The sequence below is a fragment of the Gallus gallus genome, chromosome 7, assembly GCF_016699485.2.
Source record: "Gallus gallus isolate bGalGal1 chromosome 7, bGalGal1.mat.broiler.GRCg7b, whole genome shotgun sequence".
NCBI classification, from domain to species: domain Eukaryota; kingdom Metazoa; phylum Chordata; class Aves; order Galliformes; family Phasianidae; genus Gallus; species Gallus gallus.
Window position 1 is genome coordinate 24,041,166 of NC_052538.1, and position 23,155 is coordinate 24,064,320.

Genomic DNA, 23,155 nt, shown 5'->3' on the forward strand with positions numbered 1-23,155 from the left:
AAAAAAAAAAAAAAAAAAAACAACCTAGATATGTATGCTCAAACAAATCCCTGCTCTGTCGTATTTTCTTCTGTGTTATCTCTGAAAGTTGGCATGAGCCTTGTACGCTTAGGTTTATAGCTTCTAGATATTATCGAAGGCAGCTCCCTACAGGGCATCCTATAAAATAAACAGAGATAAATTGCCTTCCAGGTTGCTAAAGGAAAACGAAAACCCTACACGAAGCTATAAAGACAACTGTCCCTAGTATATAGATGCTTCCATATGATCTAGCAAGCTCCTGTATAATGCCAACTTGCAAATAGAGAGCTAAAGGAGTAGAGGATGTGTGAATAAAGTGTTGAGGCTCTCATCAGTGTGGTGTGCAAAACAGCTGCCGGTTAGCTTGGTTGTTACCCACTATTGCCTTAGTTCACAGTGTATGTTCCTATCTACGTAGCATGGTTATAGGTATGTACCAATAAATCAAGAAAACACTAGATGTGCACTGGATTAAAAAAGTGTTTTATCCTCTGACAATTATTTTTCAATTGTAATCTTTAAAAACTGTTACCTCCAATCACAGCAGAATCGCTTCTGACCGCATTGGTGAGAGGCTCCCTTTCATCTGTCTTCCCAAAAGGATCTGCAGTTGGTTAAGCAGAACAAGATTTATTTTTTTTCTATCAACTATTTTAATTTCATCTGTGGTTTACACAGAAATGTGCTCCTACTCTTGTTAATTGTAACCTTTTTTCAAAAGATGTGATTTGGGGTATTGGAAAATCAAACTAGAAAGGTCTTTAAGCTTGCAGGACAAATTTCTCCTACGTCCTCACTGTTAAGGATGTATTTAAGAGGAAACAGAAAAGCTTACAACTACTCTAACATCTGAAAGTGTTTTCTCAGTTTATCTGTAGAGAAATCACAGATAGAAATGTGAGCTAAATAGCCTGGTGGGAGCATTACTCAGTCATAGATTTTGTTTGTTTGTTTGGTTTTTTTTTATATCCAAGAAGAGATAGCAGAAAGAAGCAAAAGACAGGAAGGCTGTAGCTCTGACCTACATTTATAGTGAAGATATAAGGTTTAATTTGACTTGTATAAAGAGAAGCAGTCTCTGCCTGGGACAGCTTTTTGGAAGAGGTCTTTTTCTCCGTTGCAGAAATGCAATGGACAAATTAAATTCCAAGCAGTGAGGTTGGAATTTCAACATGAAAAGTTCCTAAATGTTGTAGCTCTTCTACCTTTTCTATAAACGACTACTGGGCCAAAACATCCATGTGCTGTGAGTTTGAAATTCAGATTCCTAACTGAAGTTAGTGGAGTTACAGCAGTGTAACCGCTTTTGTCCTGTTTCAGAAAACTGATTTCTTCTGCTAGTTGAATCCAGCTTTTCTTGCATTTTCACTTTTTTTTTTTTTTAAGCTCACTTTCTCCTTTAAAGAGATTGCTTTCCTAGACTGATCTTGCCAATACAAGTGGAAACCTGATTGAGAAACTCAGGATGTTGCAAGGTTTATGTCACTGAACATCTTTGCCTTAGTACCCAACAAAGCCATGTTTTGGTACCTAGTTGTCCAAGATGATATATTTTACCCAAACATGCAACTATTCTATACGTGTGTATCAGGAGGTGATGAGTTGGCAAAGATAGCGGCTTCAGGCTGTTTAAGATCTTAATGGAGGTACGTTCTTTACTCTCCTACAACACTCAAGTCCCAAGGAAAAGGAGACATCAGTCTCAAGGAGGCTGTATGTTTTAAAAGATGCAAGTCTACTGTGGGTTCCAAGTGTGATTTCTCATGAAACACGTAGGTACCAAACATCTGCAATTTGCTGTCTGAGCTACAGCACAAAAGTGATGAATTGAATGCCTCCCATCATCACCATGAATGTAATTTCTAATTTTGACAGATTTGGACACCTATTTGTAATATTTCCCTTATTTGGATCTTGGGTGCCTATAGTGATGTTGCCGAGCAACAAATAGTCATGGTAAAGTTTCATCTCATTTACTATATCTGTGGGACTGGAACAGGGTTAAAAAGTTGTTTTATGCATAAATGCAGATAAAGTGTGTTGTGAGTCCTCAGATGTCTCCGGTGAACTTAATGACAATAAAAATTCACATCTGCTGAATGCCAGTCCTACTATCCTAATGTAAAATCTCCACTCAGTATTTGATGCATGGATTTGTTCAAATAGAGTAATGTAAAGCTATTAAATACGTATGGGAAAAATGAAATTAAGTATCTAGCTTAAAAAAAAAAAAAAATCCGATTATAATGAATTCCAAAAAGATTATGTAAGCTCTGACACTAAATGATATCAAAGCATGACTGTTTTCTGCTGGCTTTTACCAGAAGAAACCAAAACAAATCTCAGAAATCAGTTTTAGAAGTCTGTATCTCATGAGATTCTTCCAAGCAGTCCCATGACCATGCAAAAGGCTGTTCTCCTAAACTTTGGGATTACAGTTGTAACTATTGTTTTTTTTTTCTGAAAAAAAACTGAACTCCACCATCTCATAGATCCCACAGGCAAGGTAGCCTCCGGCAAACCTGTTTTTCCTCTTTGTTTGGGAATAGCAGGTCCTGCTCAAGCACAGTAAAACAGGGACTTGTACTGTCCTAGCTGCCTTTCAGAAACAAAAATATTTCTGTCTTTGGCACGTTTACTTTAACTGCGTGAAGACCTGGGTTGTCCCAGGGAGGTGGTGGAGTCACTGACCCTGGAGGGGTTCGAGGTATATTTAGATGTTGTGTTGAGGGACGTGGTTTAGTGGGAACTACCGGTGATAGGTGGATGGTTGGACTGGATGTTCTTGTAGGTCTTTTCCAAGCTTGGTGATTCTATATCAGAGTTCCGCCAGCTGAATCTACTCTGGCATTTACATTATTTTAATACACAAAAAAATACCAAGTTAAGAGCCCAATATCTCTGTGCCATCAGTATGGCGTTCAGAATGCCAATACCTCAGGGTATCTCAGCAAGGTATAAGGTGATTTATATATCTTTGTTAAATATCAAAATCATGGTAAGTCACCTTTCAGTTTGTGTTTCTCAATCAGAAGGTGTGTGTACGGATGACTGAGCTTATGAGTGTATGGATTTTGTTCACTATTCGTTTCTGATGTGACAGTGCTTACCCTTGACACTAGAGTTCAACTGAGTCTAAAACCTTAATATCCAAGCCCAAATATACTAATTTCTGCTCCCTGTCCTGTAATTCTGAGCCTCAAATCTTACTGCTTTTTAGACTCATTAGAAAAAGTAGGTCATCAGGTGATGGAAGATTACAGGGCAAGGAGTTCATATTTTCAATGATATTGCTCATTTCGTACTTGCATTGCACATTTCTTATGCACTTCATAGCAGATACTTCAGATAGCTCTGGGTGGAGAGAAGAAAGCTAGAGGTGGGAAGCAGCACATACACAGCGCGCTCAGAGTAATCAGCAGCCTCATTCTCTATGCAGAATGCTACTAGCATCATTTGTTTTCTCTTGAATATCTTAAGTAGAAGCTGCAGGAAAAAGATTTGATGCAAGTACAACTGTAAAAGGAATCATGATATATAATGAATTTGTAATAGCTCTCAGAGAAGATAAAGCGGTTTCATAGGTCAAGGGGCAAAAAAAACCTCTCTTAATTTGAACTCTTTTCTGGTCATTGGGATTTTTTGCCACATCTGCTGCTGACTAAAGCAGCAACTCAGTTGCCCCTGTTAGCGGTGAGGACGCTCCCACCCAATCTGAGTCTCCTCTGCATACAAATTCACATATGTAAAATACTTCAGATTCCCAGAGGACAGTCTCAGGATTCAAAGACATAAATAAACTGTTGGAATCACCTTACTGCTAACACTCCAGTACTGTAGCTTCTCTTTAGCCTGAGAGAATCAAGTACAGGTGTTTAATGGAAGTCATACATATCTGTCAAGGGGTTTGTACAAGGGGTTTTTGCTCCTTTCTGCTAGAGTGGGAAAAGATTTGGCTTGTTTGTTCTAAGATTCCTATTGCTGATCACCACTGGGATATGAAATCTGTGTAACATTTCTGTTTTCCTATGAGATCTACAGCACTAGAGGTACCTCGAGTGGATGGGAATGGCAAATGAGGCATATAACCATACTTCAGGTGCTGTTAACACTATGACTGTGGGGTTTTTTTTGTTCGCTATAGGGATAATGCGGTACAATGTCTTTTTAAAGTGGCACTGGCTAATCATCTTAATGCCCGTTCTTAACACTTTAAATTCTTAGAGAGAAAGTAACTTTGCAGTTCCAGTGTTTGTAACACTCTCACAATTGCGTTACAGTAAAAAGGAAGGGAATCTCACACTCCGGTATTCTTTTAGTTTCCATTTCTCCTCTTGGCAGGACGTACCTGAAGAGGAATATATTGTGGTTGCTGTGTTCACATCAGTTTCCATTAGGGATGAACAGCTGGATTCAGTCAAGGAACCCTTGACAGTCACGGGAGCAATGCTGGGATGGCGTAAGGCAGCTTTCAGGGGAGCAACATGGTTATACCAAACAGAGGACATGCAGCCAGTGAAACCATAGGCGTTTGCCTTTGAGACTTCAGGGTCCAGCGGTAAACTATCTGTAACACAACAGAAAAATAATCAAGGGATTCTCAGTCTTAGGAAGACATCCTAAAAAATTAGTAATTCTTTTATCATATGAATGACTGCTTTATTTGATTTGTTCTCAAATGTTTAGGTTTTCCCTTGGCTTACTATCAAGTTGGGCTGGACAAGACTGCATTTCTTTTCTTTTCTCTTTTTTTCTACTGTCTTGACAGTATATAACACGTCGTGGATGTTAATCACTACAGCAATAGCAGTGAAATACACAGATAATAATAAAAAGTAAAAATAACAACACTGAATATCCCGGAATCTGTGAGATGATCCTCTTCAACTTTTGGATAATGTAATAACACCAGTTTTGCAGATACATCTTTAAGGTATTCTACTCCTCTTTTTGTGAAGGCTCCTACTCTCAATTGTCTATTAAACAATTAATCTGGCTCAATATTAAATAGCTTACTAATATAGGCTTCCACCCTTCTCTGGGTGTCTATGCTTTAACTTAAATTTCCAGTCCCCCTAATCCTGTTGGTAGCATCAGCATTTCTTATTTTTATAATCAGTGTTCTTAAGAATCCTCCTAGTTAGGAGCTAGGCTGCCATTCTGTTTCTTAGCCCTATTCCACCAATACAACAAAATTCAAAACTATGCTTCATTTAATTTAAATCCAAATCCAAACCAGCTCCTGAAGGTGAGATGGTACAATTAATGTACGTGTCTGTGTTCATTTAAATTTCACAAAGACAAAGCCAATTCAAAGGCATGCCTTTTTTTTATTTGGTTCTTTGTTTTAATATCAAAGGTTGTTTTGGGAAGATGGCTTCACTGTCCTTTACTGGCTTTCCTTTCCTCCAAGCTTTCACTTATTTACTTTCCAGAAATTGAAATTCATAGTACTAAGAGGTCTGTAGCACGATGTGGCATATAGCAAGGTCAATTAGAAAAGACAAAAAAAAAGAAAAAACAAGACAAAGCCCACACGTGTACAAAAACAGTATCAGTAGTTACTCTAAGCCTTAGAAGTTACCTGCCTGTGGAAAAAAATCTAGCATTGAAAACTCCGGAAGTAGATAGTTGCAATGATGCTGGAAAATAAGGATTCTCAGCTTTTCAAGTGTATTTTCACAGCTGGAAAGATTATGATGTTAAACATGAAAATAGGGTCAAATTTTTCTACTAACAATCAAATGCAGTAATTTTACAAACTTTCAGCCAAAAGAATTTAGGAAAAAAGTAGCGCGCCTCTTACGTCTTTGAAACTTATTTTTGCTACCTGAACAACATAAGCATCTTGTATGTGTAAGAAAATACTAAGCCATCTCAACAGTAGCACAAATTGCATGTTAATTTTTTCATGCAGGATCTGTGTCCACGATGTCATGCAGCCAGAAGGAACAAGCCAAGAAAGATTTATGAAATTTGAAGTATAACGTGGATGAATTTGGCTCTATCTCAGCAAAGCAAGGTACAGTGCAAGCTTTGTCTTTCAGGAGTCTTACTGGGAGAAAAGCTCAGTTCGATGAACTATCACCGCCAGAGGAGTTAAGGGGACAACCTCTAGGCTGCAAATAACTGCCAGAAAGAGAGATGCGAAGGTAAGCAGTAACTTTGGCACAGAAAAAACCATGTAGCCTTACATGGATTCACATTTGTTTTCCTCAGTCAGTGGGTAGGAAAATATTGCATTCAGGTTTTTAATGAGATTTTGGCAGAGGTCTTATAAAGCAGACAAAGAGTCATTTCCAAGTTTCTGCACAAAGGTTTATATAAAGTAAAAATAAACAGTCCCGTTTGCAGTATTTCTCACCCTTGTTGAATTTGCAAAAACCTCTGTAAACATTTGTACTCTCAGCATTTCCTTTTTGATTAACTTTGACACAAAAGGTGGATTTGTTGAGATCTTTCAGGCATCAGGCAATCTAAATTGTTCTGTTCTGCCCCAGTGTGCAAAAGGTAAAACCTACAAAATAATGAATTCTGTTTTTCATGGTACAGTAGCTTGAAAAGTCTAAGAGCACTGTTGAAGGCTTTTTTAAAAGTCAAATTAAGTGCCAATTCCCATTGTCTGTCGTCAAAGTAAGCTTTGCATGAATGAGAAGGAGACGATGTGTTGTTAGAAGGCTTTGAAATTTGGAAGAGAAAAAGTAAAGAAAAATAAAAAATTAAAAATCAAAGAACAAACTAAAAACAACACCAGAGCCTTCTGGTAAAAAAAATTCCATGTACGCAGATATGTGTTCTTAAGATTTCAGATGCATGCTGTATGCCTTTCAGAAAGGGGGTCTTTCACAGAACTCAACGAGTCCGCTACAACTTGGAAGGGAATGGTGTGTGGTGCCCTTGTGCAGATAACGTAAATCTGAAATGAGAACAGGATGTAACTGTTATGTTGAATGACGTGTGTACAGGAGAGTGCCACGGATATTTTTTTTTTTCAGCTTTTGCAGAATTCAACTGTTAATTCCCCAAATCATTATCCATATTTTTTAATGAGAAAACAATTCAGCTTCCTCTTCCTTACGAAGACGATGCACTTGAGCAAGAAGTAGGGTACCAGATATTCAGTGTACTTCAGAAATAGTTCTGAGACAGCAAAGGACGATGAGAACAGAGTAAAAGTACTTTTTCTCTCAAGTTTTCCAAGGAATGTGGAGAACATTCCAGGTTTTGCTTGCTAGCAATTGAATATTTAATGCCAAGAGGAAGATGTGAGATTTTTGTTTCATTAGGCTTAGCAGAGATAATTTCAGGCATGCAATTGGTTTGTTTTCTAAAAGGCAGCTTGTCATTGAAAATGAAACTCTGCTTTGAATTGCAATGTGAAATTTATGACGTCAAAATTTTTGACGTTTGAATCTTAATCTGTCACAACATTGCCAGCCCTATGAGATTATGCATGAGCTCAAAACATAATCTATAAAAAGAAAAGAGGAAAAAAGAAAAACAAAAATGTTAAGAGACAATGTGCAAAAGAATACATGCTCTTCTCTCCTTTGTTCTGGCAAAGGAAGGTAAGGTTCTGGGGGTAAGTAACATAGATTGTTGTATGATGGGGCCTTCCTTCCACCATCCCATCCCACAGCCCCCCCTCCCTACTTCCACCCCCCAAAAATAAAGAGAATATACTTACAGTCTCCTTATCATAGCTTTTGTCAGAGTTATTGCTTCTTGTAAACTTTTAATACGAAAATCTATAATACAAAATGTATGGGAACTCTTGAATCACACCTGAACCTCTAATTGACCACCTGAGGCAAGCACTGAGTAAGCTGCAGGCGCACAGGTGAAGGCAGTTCACCTGCATGACAGGAAAGGGTGGAGCCAGGCTCCACCTCTCCTAGACCCCCTTTAAGGGCTGACTGCCACTGAGGAAGGATCTCTCTCTGGAGATCGCTTCTTGGAGTTCTTTTTGGCAAGCCCAGGACCCAGGTAAGCTTTCCATTCATCTCTGATTATCTGTCTCTAATGCGATAATCTTTCTAGTCTAACATGTGCACTTACTGACCTTACACAAATCATAAGAATTCTACTGTACCTACACGATGATTTGAATGAAATTATTTTTCAGATAAATTTTCTTCCATGTACAGTTAACATTTAGTCTGGATGATTCAGGGGAAAGACTCCTAGTGTTAGTGTGTGTTTTAGTTCAAGCTTTTAGACACAAAAGGTATTATGATCATGTGTTTTGTTTGGCTTTGGAGTTCTTTACATCACCAGTCCAGGAGGAGCTCATAATTAATTACTTTGAGGACAGAAATATAATAGGTAATAGATGCTAAGGAAATCTTTACTGTTTTTTTTTCTTCGGAATACTCTTAAACTCCTTTCAGTTCTATCCATTTACTCTACTATCATTACGCAACTAGTATATTAACTTGAACAGAACAGAAGCAAAAATGAAGACAATTAGATGCATTTTTTTGGACCACTGATATGTTTTTTCAGGTACTACAGCGCCAAAAGATTTAAGATATCTTGGGGCACAGTGAGAAGTTTTCAAAGCAAGCAAAAAAAAAACAAAACTAATAGCTGTTGTGGATATGCTCACATCTTAGGCACTTCTACGCTGCTAAAACAAGTTTAGACTAGAAACAAAGAACACTGACCTACAGCCACTTCACATCCTCTCATTCACCCTCCTTTTTTCAGTCAACATCATACACATCATGAGTAGAAAGAAGATATTATTTAGACAACCAGGAATCATTCAGTCAAACTCAGATGGATTATAATTTCCACTGGGATAGCACTTGTGTTTTTCTTTGTTTTTTTTTTCCCTGAACTTATGCAAATGTGTATCTATTTGAGATCAGAAGATTACAGAATAACCAAAGTTGAAAGACAGCTCTGAAGGTCATCAAGTTTTCTTCCTTGCTTAAAGCAGAGCCAACCTCATTGTTAGGTCAAATTGCCAATAGAGCTCATGTGGTTAAGTACAGCAGTATGATCTCTGCAAGGAGCGCTAAAAGTAAATGAACTGGGACTCTGGTTAAGATTTCACTAAGGTTTTGCCATAAACTGTACAACCCACTTGGGGTCTGAAACCAATACTCACTGAAGTCCATGGAAAGACTCCCACCAATAGCAATGAGCTTTGGATAAGTCCTTTTGTGTCTTTGCTCTATCTATGTGAAGAAAAGAGACAATGAACTATAGGATAATAATATTTCTGTATCGCTGTTGGATATGGGGAGGAGGAATTGAACAAATATCTGTTGGCTACTTGAATGCTGCTTCTTTTTACTCCGTTGTCTTCAAAGCCATATTTATATTTAGATTGATCTTTCTAGAGAAGCTATAGGGCCCTGTTACTGTTGATCTGAACAGCTCACAACCTTTTATGCTCTTAGCCTCACAGCATCCTTCTTATGTAGGGATGCTCTTTCTTACGTAGGGATGTTCTATTATCCAGGCTTTACTGATAGAGAACAGAGATACTATAGCTCAGATGGATTCCAGTGGGAATAAAATGCCTACTTACCTTTATAACTGCACATAAACGGCTTGCCCAAGGTCATGCAAGCAGTCTGTGGAAAACTGAGAGTCCCTATATTTTGAATTCCAGGTGAGCCCCCCTCTGCCTTAAACTGAAAGCTTTTTCCTGGAATCCTGAGCTGAGTGTAAGGAAGGCATTCAAAAATGTAGCAGACTTCAAAGACAGAAAAGAGTATCAGAGCGTAAGAAGCTTTTGACTAAAAGAAGTCAAAAGTGGCTGAAGGGGTTGAAAATTAAAAACTGGACACCACATAAACCTGCGCTTTTCAAGAGTTCCAGCTGAGATTAGCATGGTAATCATACAAATAGATTTAATCTTTTGAGATCATAGAATCACAGAATAGATGAGGTTGGAAGAGACCTCAAAGATCGTCATGCTCTAACTCCCCTGGCATGGACAGAGCTGCGACCCACCAGATCAGGCCATCCAACCTGGCTTTGAATGCTTCCCAGGGATGGGGCATGCAAAACATCTCTGGCCAGCAATACTCCAGCTGAGGCCTCAAGAAGGCAGAGTAGAGGTACAATCCCTTCCCTCTCCCAGCTGGCCACTCCTTTTTTTGATGCAGTCCCGGTAACAGTTGGTCTTCCAGACTGTAAGCAAACTCTGTTGCCTCATGTTCAGCTTTTCGTCCATCAGGACTCCCACCTCCTTTTCCCCAAGGCTGCTCTCAATGAGTTCTCCAAGTCTGTACGTATATCTGGTTCGCCCTGACCCAAGTACAGCATCTAGAATGTGGCCTTGTTGAATCTCGTTTAGTTCACATAGGCCCTCTGTTCAAAGTTGTCAAGGTCTCTCTGGATCGTATCCCTTCCTTCATTTGTGTAAACTGCACTGCTCAGCTTGGCATCATCAGGAAATTTGCTGAGGGTATACTCAATCCCACCATCAATGTCATTGATAACAATGGTGAAGAATGCCGGTCCCAAGATGGAGCTCCAGGGAATACCACTTGTCAGTGGCCTCCACCAGCCTTCTCTGTTGACAGTAACCCTCTGGCTGTGATTATCCAACAAACTCTTTACAATTCTTTTTAGCCCAACCGTCAAATGCATATTTATCCAATTTAGTGATAAGGATATGGTATGGGACCGTGTAAAAGGCTTCGCACAAGTCCTGGTACATGCTAGCTATTGCATATCACTCTGGAAGCAATTAGAGATTTCTCAGCCAGTTGAAAATGGACAGTGAAGTCTAGAAAGAAATTGATATCATGTAGGTTAAGGAACCATGATCAAACTTGGAGCAAGGGAATGTGCAGTCTTGCCAGGTTAGAAGCCAGATTTTCAGACCAGTACAGCACAAATAAATAGAATAAAGCTTTTCAATATGGTTCTATTACAAAGGTCACTTAATAGGCACCTAAATTCAAAATAAGCACTACAAGAAGTAAGTCAAGTTTGGATCTCCTGTCTCTATGAGTTTATGCTGTTACTGAGAATTTGATGAACAATAACAAGGAAGAAGTTGGCTGTAGAATACTGGCTTAGGTCCACAGTATTCACCTTTCAGTGAACTATCATTAGAAGAAGCTACTGTTAATGTTTTACCCATATAACAGTAGAAATAAATTATGAATGGACACGTATATAAATTCTACATTCCCAAAATGACAAAAGTGTAGCCTGTCAGTATTGGACAGGTTCCAACTTCAATAAGATTGAAGAAGACACAAAACAGGGTTGATAGATGAGATTGTTGTGTCACTATTCAGAGGGACCTTGACAAGCTGGAGAAATAGGGAAAAAAGGAACCTCATGAAGCTCAATGAAGAAAATGCAAAAAGGCCTATATTTATGCTAGGAATAACCTCATCCACTAGCACTGACAGGGCTAACCAATTGGAAAGCAGCCAAAGGGCTAAGATCTAGGGATACTGGGGGACAATAAGCTGAGCATGAGACAGCAGTATGCCCTCACAGCAAAGGTGGCCAATTTTATCCTGGCATCCAGAGCTGTCTTGGGAAGAGCGATGCCAGCAGACAGATGTTCTTTCTTTGTACCCTGCATGGGTTTTCTGCAACTGGAGTATAGGGTCCAGTTCTAGGCTTCCCAGCAGAAGACAGACACAGATTTACTATAGCAAGCCCAGCAAAGACCTACAACGATGATTAAAGGGCAGGAGCATCCTTCATATGAGAAGAGGTTGAGAGAGCTGGGCCTGTTCAGCCTGGAGAAGACTGCGATGTGCAATTCAGGGAGGGTATAAGGAATCTCCGTAACACAGCTGTGAGATTTAACTTGGCAAATGAATTCCTGACACTGAAGATAAAAGTCTGAGGAATTTCATTTAATATGTGAAGAAGAAACCAAATCTAGGATTAGGCTGAAATTAAATTGACTTTCTGGGATTAATTGTGTGGTTCCTGGTACAGCAATAATATCTCCAGTCAGCTGGATGAGCAAGTTTATGGCTCTAATGCCATTACAGAAAATTATTGCTACCTTATTATTACTAGCAGAAAATATCTAGAAACTTTGGAGAAAAGAGAAAAAAATGGAGAAGGACATATCCATTAAAAGTTATCTAGAGACAGATCTGTGGTGTTCAATGGAACTGAATGCCAAACCCCTGGAGATACATCTGGGCTTTCTGACATTGCAAGAAACTTGTACTTGTAAAATTGCTCCTATTTTTTGGCTACATCTAGTTTTCCCCATGAGTCTGAGTTGCACCTTGTAAGTTTTCTCGTTACATGTTTCAAGGTCTTTGTGCTATTTTCCATCTGCTGGTTAGAAAGTCTTGGTTTTATTGATTTGTTATCTACAGGTGAAGCTTTATGCAGAGGTCGTGATATGAGCAATGCTTGTTTTCAGCACTACAGATGAAACTTGACAAAATGAGATTTTAGTTCAGCTCTGCTTTGGGCTGAAAAGCGTCAGGTCCTCAAACCCACCCAACAGAGGTTTGAAAGTTTGCTGCACTTTTTAACAAACGTGTTCTAATTAAGGAGAAAATCAGTTCCTGTCTTTAACCGATGCAGTGCAAAATGCACTGCTGTCATTATATACAATTACATTGCACTAGTAGACATTTAGAGGACATCTACTGTTTCTGTCTAGCTACCGGTCCTGGAGGCCTTGGGTGCTATTAATAAAGCATATAAATTGAAGTAGTGAAACAGATGGCAAGCTTCATATGGAGGTCCGATTCTAACGAAGGACTAAAATCTTTATAATCAAGGAAACATTCAGAATCTTACTGGGAATGCATGAGACTTATATAAAGAAATAAGACTTAACCTGACAGCAAAATAGAGTTGTAAATTCCACATTTCTGGCAAAGTTTTCCCAGTCTTATAATAGCTTTGCAGTGTGAAAGGGTAAATTCAAAAAACGTACATGCACAGAGCATGCGAAATTGTGCCCTCGGTGCTATACGTAACAGAAATATTCCTTGCAGAATTCAAATAGAAAAGGACAGGGAGTGCAATAAGGGTAGAGAGGATGAAGGCTCACAGCGCTGTTCTTCTTATCATTAGGAAACAGAAATGGCTTCAGAGGAGCAAGCTACAGTCAGCAAAATGATATCATTAGGCCAAGATGCCACCCTGTGCAGCCACATAGGCAATATGAATCACTTTACTGGAGTGAGCAATGGGAGAAGCTAACATTGCTGTGAGTACAAACAAGTAAAGCTGCCAAATTTTTGCACTGATGATCTATTTAAGTAAGAGTAGTAGACTGCTTGGGATAACCCTTAGAGCTATATCAGCCACACATACAAAAAACCTAGTTCTATTAAAAAGCCAGCACACAACACAGGTTAACTCAAACACTCTTATAAACCATGATTCAGGAATGTTTTTAGTAAAACCTACCTGTGACCTTGCCCAAAGTAAGTGATTTGATGGCCTTAAAATCAATCTCAGAAAAGTTGTGCTTGAGTTTGATGACTTGATCAACCTGGAAGAGGTCAGTAAAATTAGTTCGTTAGAACAGCAAGTAGACACACCTAGACCTTTGTCATGCAAACTCATGGGAAGAACCTCAGCTGCAAATAATTCTACCCCCAAGCATGATTCAGTTTCTAAAGATAGCAAAGTGAATATGCTTTGATTTTTGCATGAGAAGCTGAAAGGGGCACAAGAATAGTCATATAAAGAGCCTTAGAGAAAACTTCCCCTGCAGAAAAGTTTAAATGTTTGATACTGAAACACCCCTGATTCCCAAAATCCACATCTAGGCACTGCAGGGTGCACACAAAGGAGGCCTCTCTATAAATGTACTGTGGAGAATTAGTTCTGTATAGAAGAAAACCACAGTGCAACAGACAATAGAAGACTGCTACTTGAGGAGAACCCTGACAGTTAGTGCAAACCTCCTTCCTACAGAATTTGGCCTACCTATCTTAGCTGCTGTGTTAACCATGGATCATTTACCACCCAGAAATGGAAACTGCAAAGGAAAGAAAAGTGATGGTGCTCCATGTGTCTCCCCTCTTTTCTGTTAAGTGGCTGTGGCCCAGACCTGGCAAATTTGTTTTGTAATTTGAAGCATAGTAACTAGGCTCAGAGGGAAAACAGAAGGAGCGGTAAGATGGTCCTCTTCATCCCACCTTGGTAAAACAGGCAATGCAAGGGAACAGGGCGAAGGAAAGACCTCATCTCCCATGGAATCTAGCCCCAAAAACAAGCCATGACATACCTGAATGATGAGCTCTCTGCCTTCTCTGTTTATCTTCACATGATGCATCTCTCTGTTAGCAAAATTTCCAGAGTCGATTGTGAAGATGAGCAGTCCATCCTTACTCAACTTGTATCGAACCTGTAAACTTCCTTAAAAGCAGAACAGAATTCTATAAAACCCATGTCCACAATGAGATACTGTTCAATACCTTTACACAACATATAACTCATTTTCTTTTTATTATAGTGAAGAAACAAGGTTAAAAAGTCAAGAAACAGGTAGAGGAGAAATGAAAGAGTTCACACTTTAATGAAAAAAAGAAACTCATAGAAGAGTTTGCCTTCTTACTAGCTAATAAACTCTGCTGCGGAGAAACTAACTTAATTGAGTAACTGAGTATATCAAAGGAGAGTTTCTGTCCACAAGCCAGACCAAGCAAGGTCTCGGGAGTTGATCTTCGTACATTAGTCTGTGAAGGGTTGCTTCCACCAGGGGGCATGCAGGTCTTGCACTGTTCTGGTAAACTAATACTTGTAGACTTCACTGTTCCAAGTCAAGGCTTCATCCAGGCATAACAGACAATACAGAAAACAGTGGAAACTGTGACAACTGTAACTTCATTTCAAGCATTTGAAGGCCCAGACTCGTTATGATTTAAAGGTGATGCAAGAAAAGATACACTGTACAAGATGTCATAACATAAACAACTTTGACCTTGGTTTTCTAAACTATTTGAAAAATAATTAATTTTAAAACATGTCTCAAGTATCTCTTCTAGTCTTTGTAGAAAAAAATAAAATCTGATATAAACAACAGTAGCATAACAAATCAAAATGCGTAAGAAAACAAGGAATTCAATATGAATTCTTATCTTTCACAAACGACCAGAGGAACTACAGACACAAAATTTAGAAGGGAAAAAAAGAATCAGATAAAATCCTTTCAAGCGTACTTTTCTGTGAATAAAGCAACAGAGAGAAAAAAAAAATAGTAAGCTTTTTTGGGGCACTTTTTATGCATCAGCAACCAAAATAGGTCGAACAATGGCAGTACTACAGAGTTAAAAAGCTCTTCCAAGGCTACTTTCTTAGTGTCTCAAAGGATAAAGCAAAGGATGGCATTGCAACCTTGAGCCAAGGGTCCTTCATTCATTCCCTGTTCTGAGAACCATTGTAAAAACTCTTATCTCCTTCTATTTCAGTGCTTACGACAGCGCAAAGCCAGACTATTCCAAGAGCCACTAGGTTTTGCAGGCTACAGGAAACATTACCAGTGCTGAATGAAGGGGACTGACTGACTCATTGTCACCGAGGGATGCTTTCACACAGCGTTAGCTCTGAGACTGGCCTCAGTGTTCGCAGAGGCAATGTTTGTGTACAAGTCGCAAGGCAGCACGAGCAGCCTGAGGCATGGCTGCATGAGCTGTCACAAGTGCGTGGTGCACGGTGACGTTGTTGAGAGGCAACAAGGGGCTGCTCTCCTCATTGCATAGCATGGACACAACTTCTCTTTTTAGCCTTGCAAATTCTCCTGCAATAAGGTCAACTCTCCCGTCCTACAGGCTACTGCAAAACCACTTTACGAGTTAAAAACAACGTATGAAGTTCCTGCAGAGGGGGAATTTTGCAACCTCTATAAAACTCACAGTTATTGCTAATAATTCTTCCAAACCAGACCCAAAGTACAGTTAAGATCACGGAACCATCAAGTCATTAAAAAAAAAAGATCACTCAGATGTTTGCTGCTGTGGCCGCATCCTTTTCTAACAGTCCATACAATCCCATTTGAGCCACCATCTCTTTCTGGGCTTTGCAGGACAGAGAGAAAGTTACCAAACATGAGTGGGAAAACAATAACACATTATTAGGATGAAGGCTTTTTAGCTGATTGAGAGGTTTACTGGATAGGGTGAGGTTTAAAAAAAAAGAAAAAAAAAAAAGAAAGGATTTAAAGGCATTTTCTCACACATATCAGAGGGGAATATTTTTGAAGATATCAAGGTCAGTAACAACTACTAAATTATTCAGTGTGATATTATAGGTTCAGCTGCTTCGATTCATACTGCAAAGCTCCTGTCCCCTCACAGCCAGGCCAAGGAGCTGCTATTTATCACCATTCTTGTTGCACTTACAAGTCCAAACTTAAATCATAATCCCATTTTCTGCTACCAAACGAAAGACACATCTACAGAGAATAAAAATGTAGATGTCTTATAATCACTTTACTCCAGAAGGACATGAGAAAAGAAGCCATAGTGCAAAGAAGTTAAGGGACCTTTTCAGACCTGCTTGTCTGGGCAGCAGGAGAGTCAATAAAAGTGGAAAGGTTGTCTGACCCCGCACGCCACAGCTGAGATGACCACACGGAATAAGCTGAAATGCATTGTGAAAGAGAAACAGATCGATTCTAACTGAAAATCATGTCCCAGAACTCTATCAGCCACTCATACACCTCTTACCTGAAGCCTTTGAAAGGGTCTTAGTGCAGAAAATGGAGCACGACCTTGTACTACTTGATTAGTTTCTAAATGTAAATGCACTTGTCTGCTCTTGTTGAATGTTATGGTCACACCAGCATATGAAATATAAACAGCGCTCCTATGGTCAGGCAATCAATGCAGTAAACAGCACTTTTGCATTCAAAGACAGCCATCAGATATTGTGATCTATCTCAACTCTCAGACAGGGATTTACCCTTTGTCCTACAGAGAGAAACTCCATTTTAGAGCAGAAATCATCCTTTCCATTTGCTGGGAGACACTGGAGCAGATTCTTGATGTTCATTAAGAACACATCTTATCTACCAATAGTGGTACAGTTTTACCTTAAATTGTTTAAAGAGATGAATGAATAGCATCTCATCAATTCCTTTAAATTCCAATAGCAGCTTTTTTTCTTTTTCTTTTGATTGCTGTTCTTCAGAATCATTTTATTCAAGTTGGCGTTTTTCCTGCAGTCAACTCTGCATTAATACAAATCAGGAATACATGGGCTTGCGTCTCCAGAGATGTTTGGGAATTTACATTAGTGTAGCTGAGAGCTAATTTTGGTATGCACTTATCAAAACTTTTTACGTTGGCAGCATACAGAATCACTTCTCTGGCAGAACACACATTGCCATTTTGCTATTTGACAGGCAAAATAAATGGGTTATTAATTAAATAGTTATTAAGCATTTTTTTTGTCCCCTGAATTTTGATTATCCGGTCTGCTGAATTTATCCATTCACATCATCCCAGTGTCACTAATCACAAATAAAAATCTGTGTATATAAACCAGCTCTGTTCTCACTGTTGCATCATTTCTGCTTCACAATAGGGATTCACAATAACCATACTCAGTGCAATTTCTGGCAGTCTTGTTGCAGTCATGCTTGTCAACCTCTTTTCAGTTCCCTGCGTCTGGGCATGCACACCTGGAGTGCCATAATGCTCAAGCAATGCACTGCATGTTGTGTTTTCTTCCTTCTCTAATATATGTGGAATTGCTGGAGGCAATTTCTATAAAGTCCATAAAAGAGAGCGGGAAGAAAAGAGAGAGGTATCATGGCTTCAGCCTCAGGCAGGGGAATTTTACGGGGCATATTACCCCAGCAGTACTAGGTAAGAGTAGATTCTCACTTGATTATTACAGCCACCCCTTTTAGCTTTGAATTCTGTAGGTAAGTACCACTGCAGACTGCAGATCAGCACGGAGATGCGCTGTGCTACCTCCAGAACAGCCTGAGAGTGGAGCAGGCACAGTTCAGCCACACCGTGACCTCTTTTCTCCACTTCTGGAGGAAACGAGTCCACATGGGCTGCAATGCTACTATGACTAGGCCACAGCCAGTATCAAAGATGGCTTGCTGCACACCACTGTGGCTTTCAGTCTGTAACCTGCAGTAGCATAATCCCTGACTGTAGGGCTGAACGGCATTGCTGTGCTCCTATCAAGCAGCTACAGAGCCATTTCAACAAGATTTCTGAGGTCTCCCCTTGTGCTGAGGAAAGTTCCAGGAAACAGAGACCACAGGGCAGTATTTATGCCGTCCCATACTGGTGAATAGGTAGGGGATGCTGTTTCTGAAACAGAACACTCAAGAAACTGTTTCAGTGGTGATGGAGGCCAGGGTTACTGCTTGCCAGCAGTACACTAATGATCATCGTCAGCATAACCAACCACCAGGCAGCTACAGGAATAGCGTGGTGCTTTCCAACTGCTGCTGTCTTTTTGCTGAGGATGAGAACGATGAAGTACAAGCTCTTGAAACCACTGTTAATACAAGGATACTATGCAGGTATAGAGACTTCAAAGTGCTTAGCCTGAAGAAAAATGTTATTTGTAAGCCAGGCTCTTGTCACACATGTCACCAGGACTACAGGTCTCGTGTCATTTTGTCACGAAGAACCAAACAGCAAGAAAGGGAATGACATGCCCTTGGGGTCTGAGACTCCTCTGCAGGACTTTCACTTACAGAAACAGGTTTTAAATGAGCCCAGATTGAACCCAACATCTATAACAATTTCAATAGCAGTTTTTAATGACTTAAACTGGCTGGAGCAGCTGGCAAGAAATCTTGCACCCCTCAGAGGAGCTGAGGTTAGTCCAGGGAGCACGTGTAGCTGGCATACGTAAAATGTACAACTTTATCACTATCATATAACTCGGGAAAAAATCATTTAAATCAAGGCAGCTGACAAGTCCAGTTTGAGAGAAATATATATGTAGAAAATTAAACATTTTATTAGGATGAGGACTTTAGAATATGCTTACACGTCCCACTGCAACAGAAGGACCCAGATGTTAAGGAGCAACATAACCTCATGCAATTGGCTCAAACTGGTAGTCAGTTGCTCATAACAGACAGTGAGGTATTAAGGATGCTACCCCTACCCACCTCCAGCACATATCTGAGCTGCTGCTAGAAGAAAAAATAAAGAAGGAAGGCATCAATTAAACAACTGGAGGGAAACATTAGTGAGGCTCTTGATATTACAATTATGAAAAAAATAAAGTATTTAGCCCAGAAAGCCATTTGAAACTCATCAAGTGGAAATGTTGTTTGTTCATTGCTGATTGCAGAATATCAAATGACAGTTTTCTGTCATCTCTACCAGGAAATACCTCTCTGGCAACTTGTACAAGTTCAGTGTCCCTCTTTATAGCCTAGATATTTAAAAATGAACAACTGCTTTCTTGGTTAGGAGCAGCTGGCTAAGAAACCTGCTCCTTAATTAGCAGCTTCTCCCCAGGGATATTTACTCAGTAAATTTACTCTTCAGTGGAAGTGCTGCTGGTAATTCAAAGAACAGGGCCCCTCTCTTCAGCGTCCACTGACTTTTAACTAAGAAAGTACTTGTACATTTTTAGAAGGTGACTCTTGCTATTTGCTTTGCTCAGAGAAAACAAAGAGGAGAAGGTGTGAAATCTGTTTGCTGATACGATTGGTTATCTGCAGCATTGGTTTAGATGAGACTGTTTTATGGGGTTAAAAAATAAATAAATCAAAGCTCCCAATTTTTTGTAATTTCTCATAGTAGCGGAAAAGAAGGTTCTTATTTGAATGCTTTTCACTCAGAACTTCCCACTTAAATACATTCAGGACTTAGGGATCACATTCAAGCTATCCTGTATCAACAGCACACTTTCACATTGCATTTCTTCAATTTGGGGGCGGGGGGAACCCACCCAAAACAAAACCTGTACCAAAACAAGAAGAAATAAGCCTAACAAACCACTCACCCTCCCCCGACAGAAAACCAACCCCCCAAAAAACAGGAAAAGATTCTGCCTGAAGGTCCATGACCTCAGTTTACTTTGCAATTCTGCTAGGCATCTGGAACCAGACTGGGAATATCACTTATACGTCAGCAAATGTGGCCAGTTCCCTTACATGACTGACAAATGAGTATAACCTTGTAGGATTTTCATTCCCAACAGCCGCCAGTTGGCTCAACACAAGCTGACCAGCAATTAAAAAGGAAATGGCAGATGCGTCTTGCTCCAAAGCTACAGAACACTGCAAGTATTGAAATATTGTAGGTCTAAAAGATGATGACAGTCAAAGAGCTCATCATACAGTGGCTTATACACCAAGGGTATTCCAATGATTTTAAGGGAAATGTTCTTCTAAACAAAACAACCCATATTCATGCGTATACGGCTGGAACAATAATGGGAACAGGGCTAACCAATGGATGTGGAATAATACTAGTCACTGCCACCGCTCTGAATCTACTGGATTGATGCCTTCTGACATCATGTTCCTTCTTTGTGCTCCAGTTTATCTATTGGTGAATTAGATGAATGCTCATATCCTTTGGAAAATTACGGGAAACCTCTGGATAAGCAGCTTCAAATAATATTATTAGTCATTAACATAATCTCCAGCTACTTCTTGGTGAATTACTGATTACATTTTCTTTAACATGTTGCAACATAATTAATTACTACTTTTCCCCACAGATAACCTACTGTAAAGGTGAAGAGAAGAGCTCAAAACACCAGACACAGCTAAATCTCCCTGAAAATATGTGCTTTCAGATTGTGAGATTTATTCTGTAAAATTTTAATCTATACCTCTTCTATACTTCCTTTGGAATTTTAAGTCACTTTAAGATCCTCCATTAACAAAAACTATCTGTATAATCTGATGCTTAGATCTCTCTTCCCATCATTAAACGCACAATGGATGACAGTCTTCTCATGGTCAGACACACAGTAGGCCCTATGGTTTACTCATCTTATCTTGCTGGGCTTTGATTTCACAGCGTACTTTTCATTTAAGACTGGTGTAGCAGCCAGGATTGCATAAAGATAGAACAGAACTTTGTGGATTAATGGCTTTCTGTAGTTAATGATCTTTGTTTGTGCTAAGCTTTAACAGCATTCCTTGCTGGTCATGAATCTCTTGGAAATGCTCTACTCCTCTGGTAAATAAGTCCATCTGAGCACTGCCTATTTCATTAGTTTTGCCAGCCTCTGTGACTGCAGAAGTTAGATCCTCCAACCAGAGATCCTCTCCTGATGATTATAGCAAACTCCCAAGGGATATATGTGAGTTTCACATAACAATCCTATTACAAGAATCATATAATGGCAGTATTATGTCTTTTCTTAGCAAAATGAATGCTTATACATATGTTTGCTGTTTTATCTTCTGGAATCTCACATAGAATCACAGAATGGTTGAAGCGGGGAGACAGCTGGAGGTCATCTGGTCTAAACCCTGCTGAAGCAGGTCCATTACAGCTTGCAGCCCCGGGCCATGTCCAGGCAGCTTTTGAGGATCTCCACAGAGAGAGACACCACATCAGCCTGTTCCACTGCTGTCACCCACGCAGCATTTCCTGCTGTTCAGGAGGACCTTCCTGTGTTTCAGGCTGCTGCTTTTTGTCCACTAGGCACAAATGAAAACAAACTGGCTCTGTCCTCTTTGCACCTTTGCTTCAGGTATTTATTTCCAGGAGATAAAGATCTCCTTCTAACAATAGTGAATGTCTGTTCTCTTTCTAGATGATTATCTGTAGCTGTAGGTCTAGGGTTTTATGCCAGATACCAGCAAGTTCAAAGTCAGTCTCTATATATGCAGAGCACAGGTCAATTATTGACTGCATGCTCAGCAATTTCTGCTCAGTGTAATCCAATTACAGTTCCCTTGTTTTTTCCTTCTGGGTCTCCAGAACATCTCTTGACCCTTCAGTACAGTAAAATGATCTTTGTAAGTACAAATATGTTCGTGAATTGAGGTAATGAGACAACAGACTTTCACATCTCCTCAAAAGCAGATAAAGAAATTTGCCCAAGTCCTTGGCTGAATGGCTCCTTTCAAAGAAGTCTTATACTCTTAGAGATTTAGAGTGTCATGTACTAAAAGAAAGCACAACTAAATACAATAAGCAAAAAAGGCCTTACGTGTCCAGCCCAGCTACTGTCTTAATAACTTTTTATTGTTGGAATTGATTAGGTTTCTAATCAGCATTTCCATTTTCTGTGAAGTGTGCTCACAACAAGGAATCACCCAAGGGACCAGAGATGTTTCTATCACAGAAGTTTCTCTAGTTACATAAAGAAACTGGAAGATCTCCTGCCACTCAGTCCTCCCTACTTGCTTGTGCCATAGACAACATCCCATTTACAGTCAATCAGGGACAATTTCTTTTATATTCCTGATCAAACTCTCACTACTCCCTTCCTCCGTAAGATTTTAGGATAACGACAGTAATTGATTGGAAAGACCTGTAGAAGATATATAGCTGTATCTGCCATATGAAAGATAATTTAATGGCTGTTACCTAGAGCTTGACCAGGAATGATACTTAAGTTGCTTGAGCCTCCACAACAAAGATATCTTCCAACCTGACTCACTTTCCTGTTCCTGATCTGTTAAAAATAACTATACCTGAACCTTGGCATCATTTTCTATTTCACAGTCACATAAATTGTGCAGGTTGTTCAGTGGATGTTGAAACTCTTTCAGCCAGAAGGTGTTCTCAAAAGATAAAACTACTGCACTATCAATAACTTACCCTAGTAGGGCTTTCTGCAGCAGTTATGTTCCGTGATACCCACATCCCAAATAAAAAAAAAAACATGAGGTGGTAAAGCCCCAAGAACCAGAGAAGACTTGAAAATCACCACTAAAACCTATTTTTCGTAATTTAGCTTTGCCCTGTTAAACCTCAGAGTGTATAGCAGGAACAGAATCAAAAGATTATTTGCCTCAAAGAACGAATTAGTTCCTTTGTCTGCCTCTTTACCTCTGAGTGACAAAGTCTTCAATTTTGTTTGAGGAAAGTTGTTGGAGATGCAGCTCAACAGATTTGCAAGGCAAAAGCAAGGAGAATTTACATGCCTTCAACAGAAAGGGCAGCTGCTGACTTCGAGAAAGAAGAACCTGACAGTAAATTAGTAGTTTATTAAAAAGGAAAAATCAGTAGCTTCTGAATTATGACTTTTTTTCTTTCTT

At 39.5% G+C, this 23,155-nt stretch overlaps 1 protein-coding gene and 1 long non-coding RNA gene across 15 annotated transcripts in view; one reads left to right on the forward strand and one right to left on the reverse strand.

The window, feature by feature from the left end:
- The window catches only part of LOC101751087, a 395,657-nt gene that overhangs the window by 360,541 nt on the left and 11,961 nt on the right, over nt 1-23,155 (forward strand). For 6 of the 9 annotated variants that reach the window (XR_006939824.1, XR_005861466.2, XR_006939825.1 and 3 more), the window contains one exon: nt 5,939-21,639. This is a non-coding gene — a long non-coding RNA (uncharacterized LOC101751087). Of the gene's footprint in view, nt 1-4,789; nt 4,955-5,938; nt 21,640-23,155 lie in introns of all 9 variants that reach the window. The other 3 variants (XR_006939822.1, XR_006939826.1, XR_006939827.1) reach the window with 3 other exon arrangements.
- The window catches only part of CNTNAP5 (contactin associated protein 5), a 264,296-nt gene that overhangs the window by 8,800 nt on the left and 232,341 nt on the right, over nt 1-23,155 (reverse strand). For 3 of the 6 annotated variants that reach the window (XM_015289821.4, XM_046943625.1, NM_001048079.2), the window contains exons 20-23: nt 14,225-14,355; nt 13,399-13,483; nt 4,370-4,588; nt 554-625 (exon numbers count right to left, since the gene is read on the reverse strand). In XM_015289821.4, coding sequence (XP_015145307.1) covers nt 554-625; nt 4,370-4,588; nt 13,399-13,483; nt 14,225-14,355 — 507 coding nt within the window. Of the gene's footprint in view, nt 1-553; nt 626-4,369; nt 4,589-7,708; nt 7,770-9,136; nt 9,207-13,352; nt 13,484-14,224; nt 14,356-23,155 lie in introns of those variants that run through there. The other 3 variants (XM_025152202.3, XM_025152203.3, XM_046943626.1) reach the window with 3 other exon arrangements.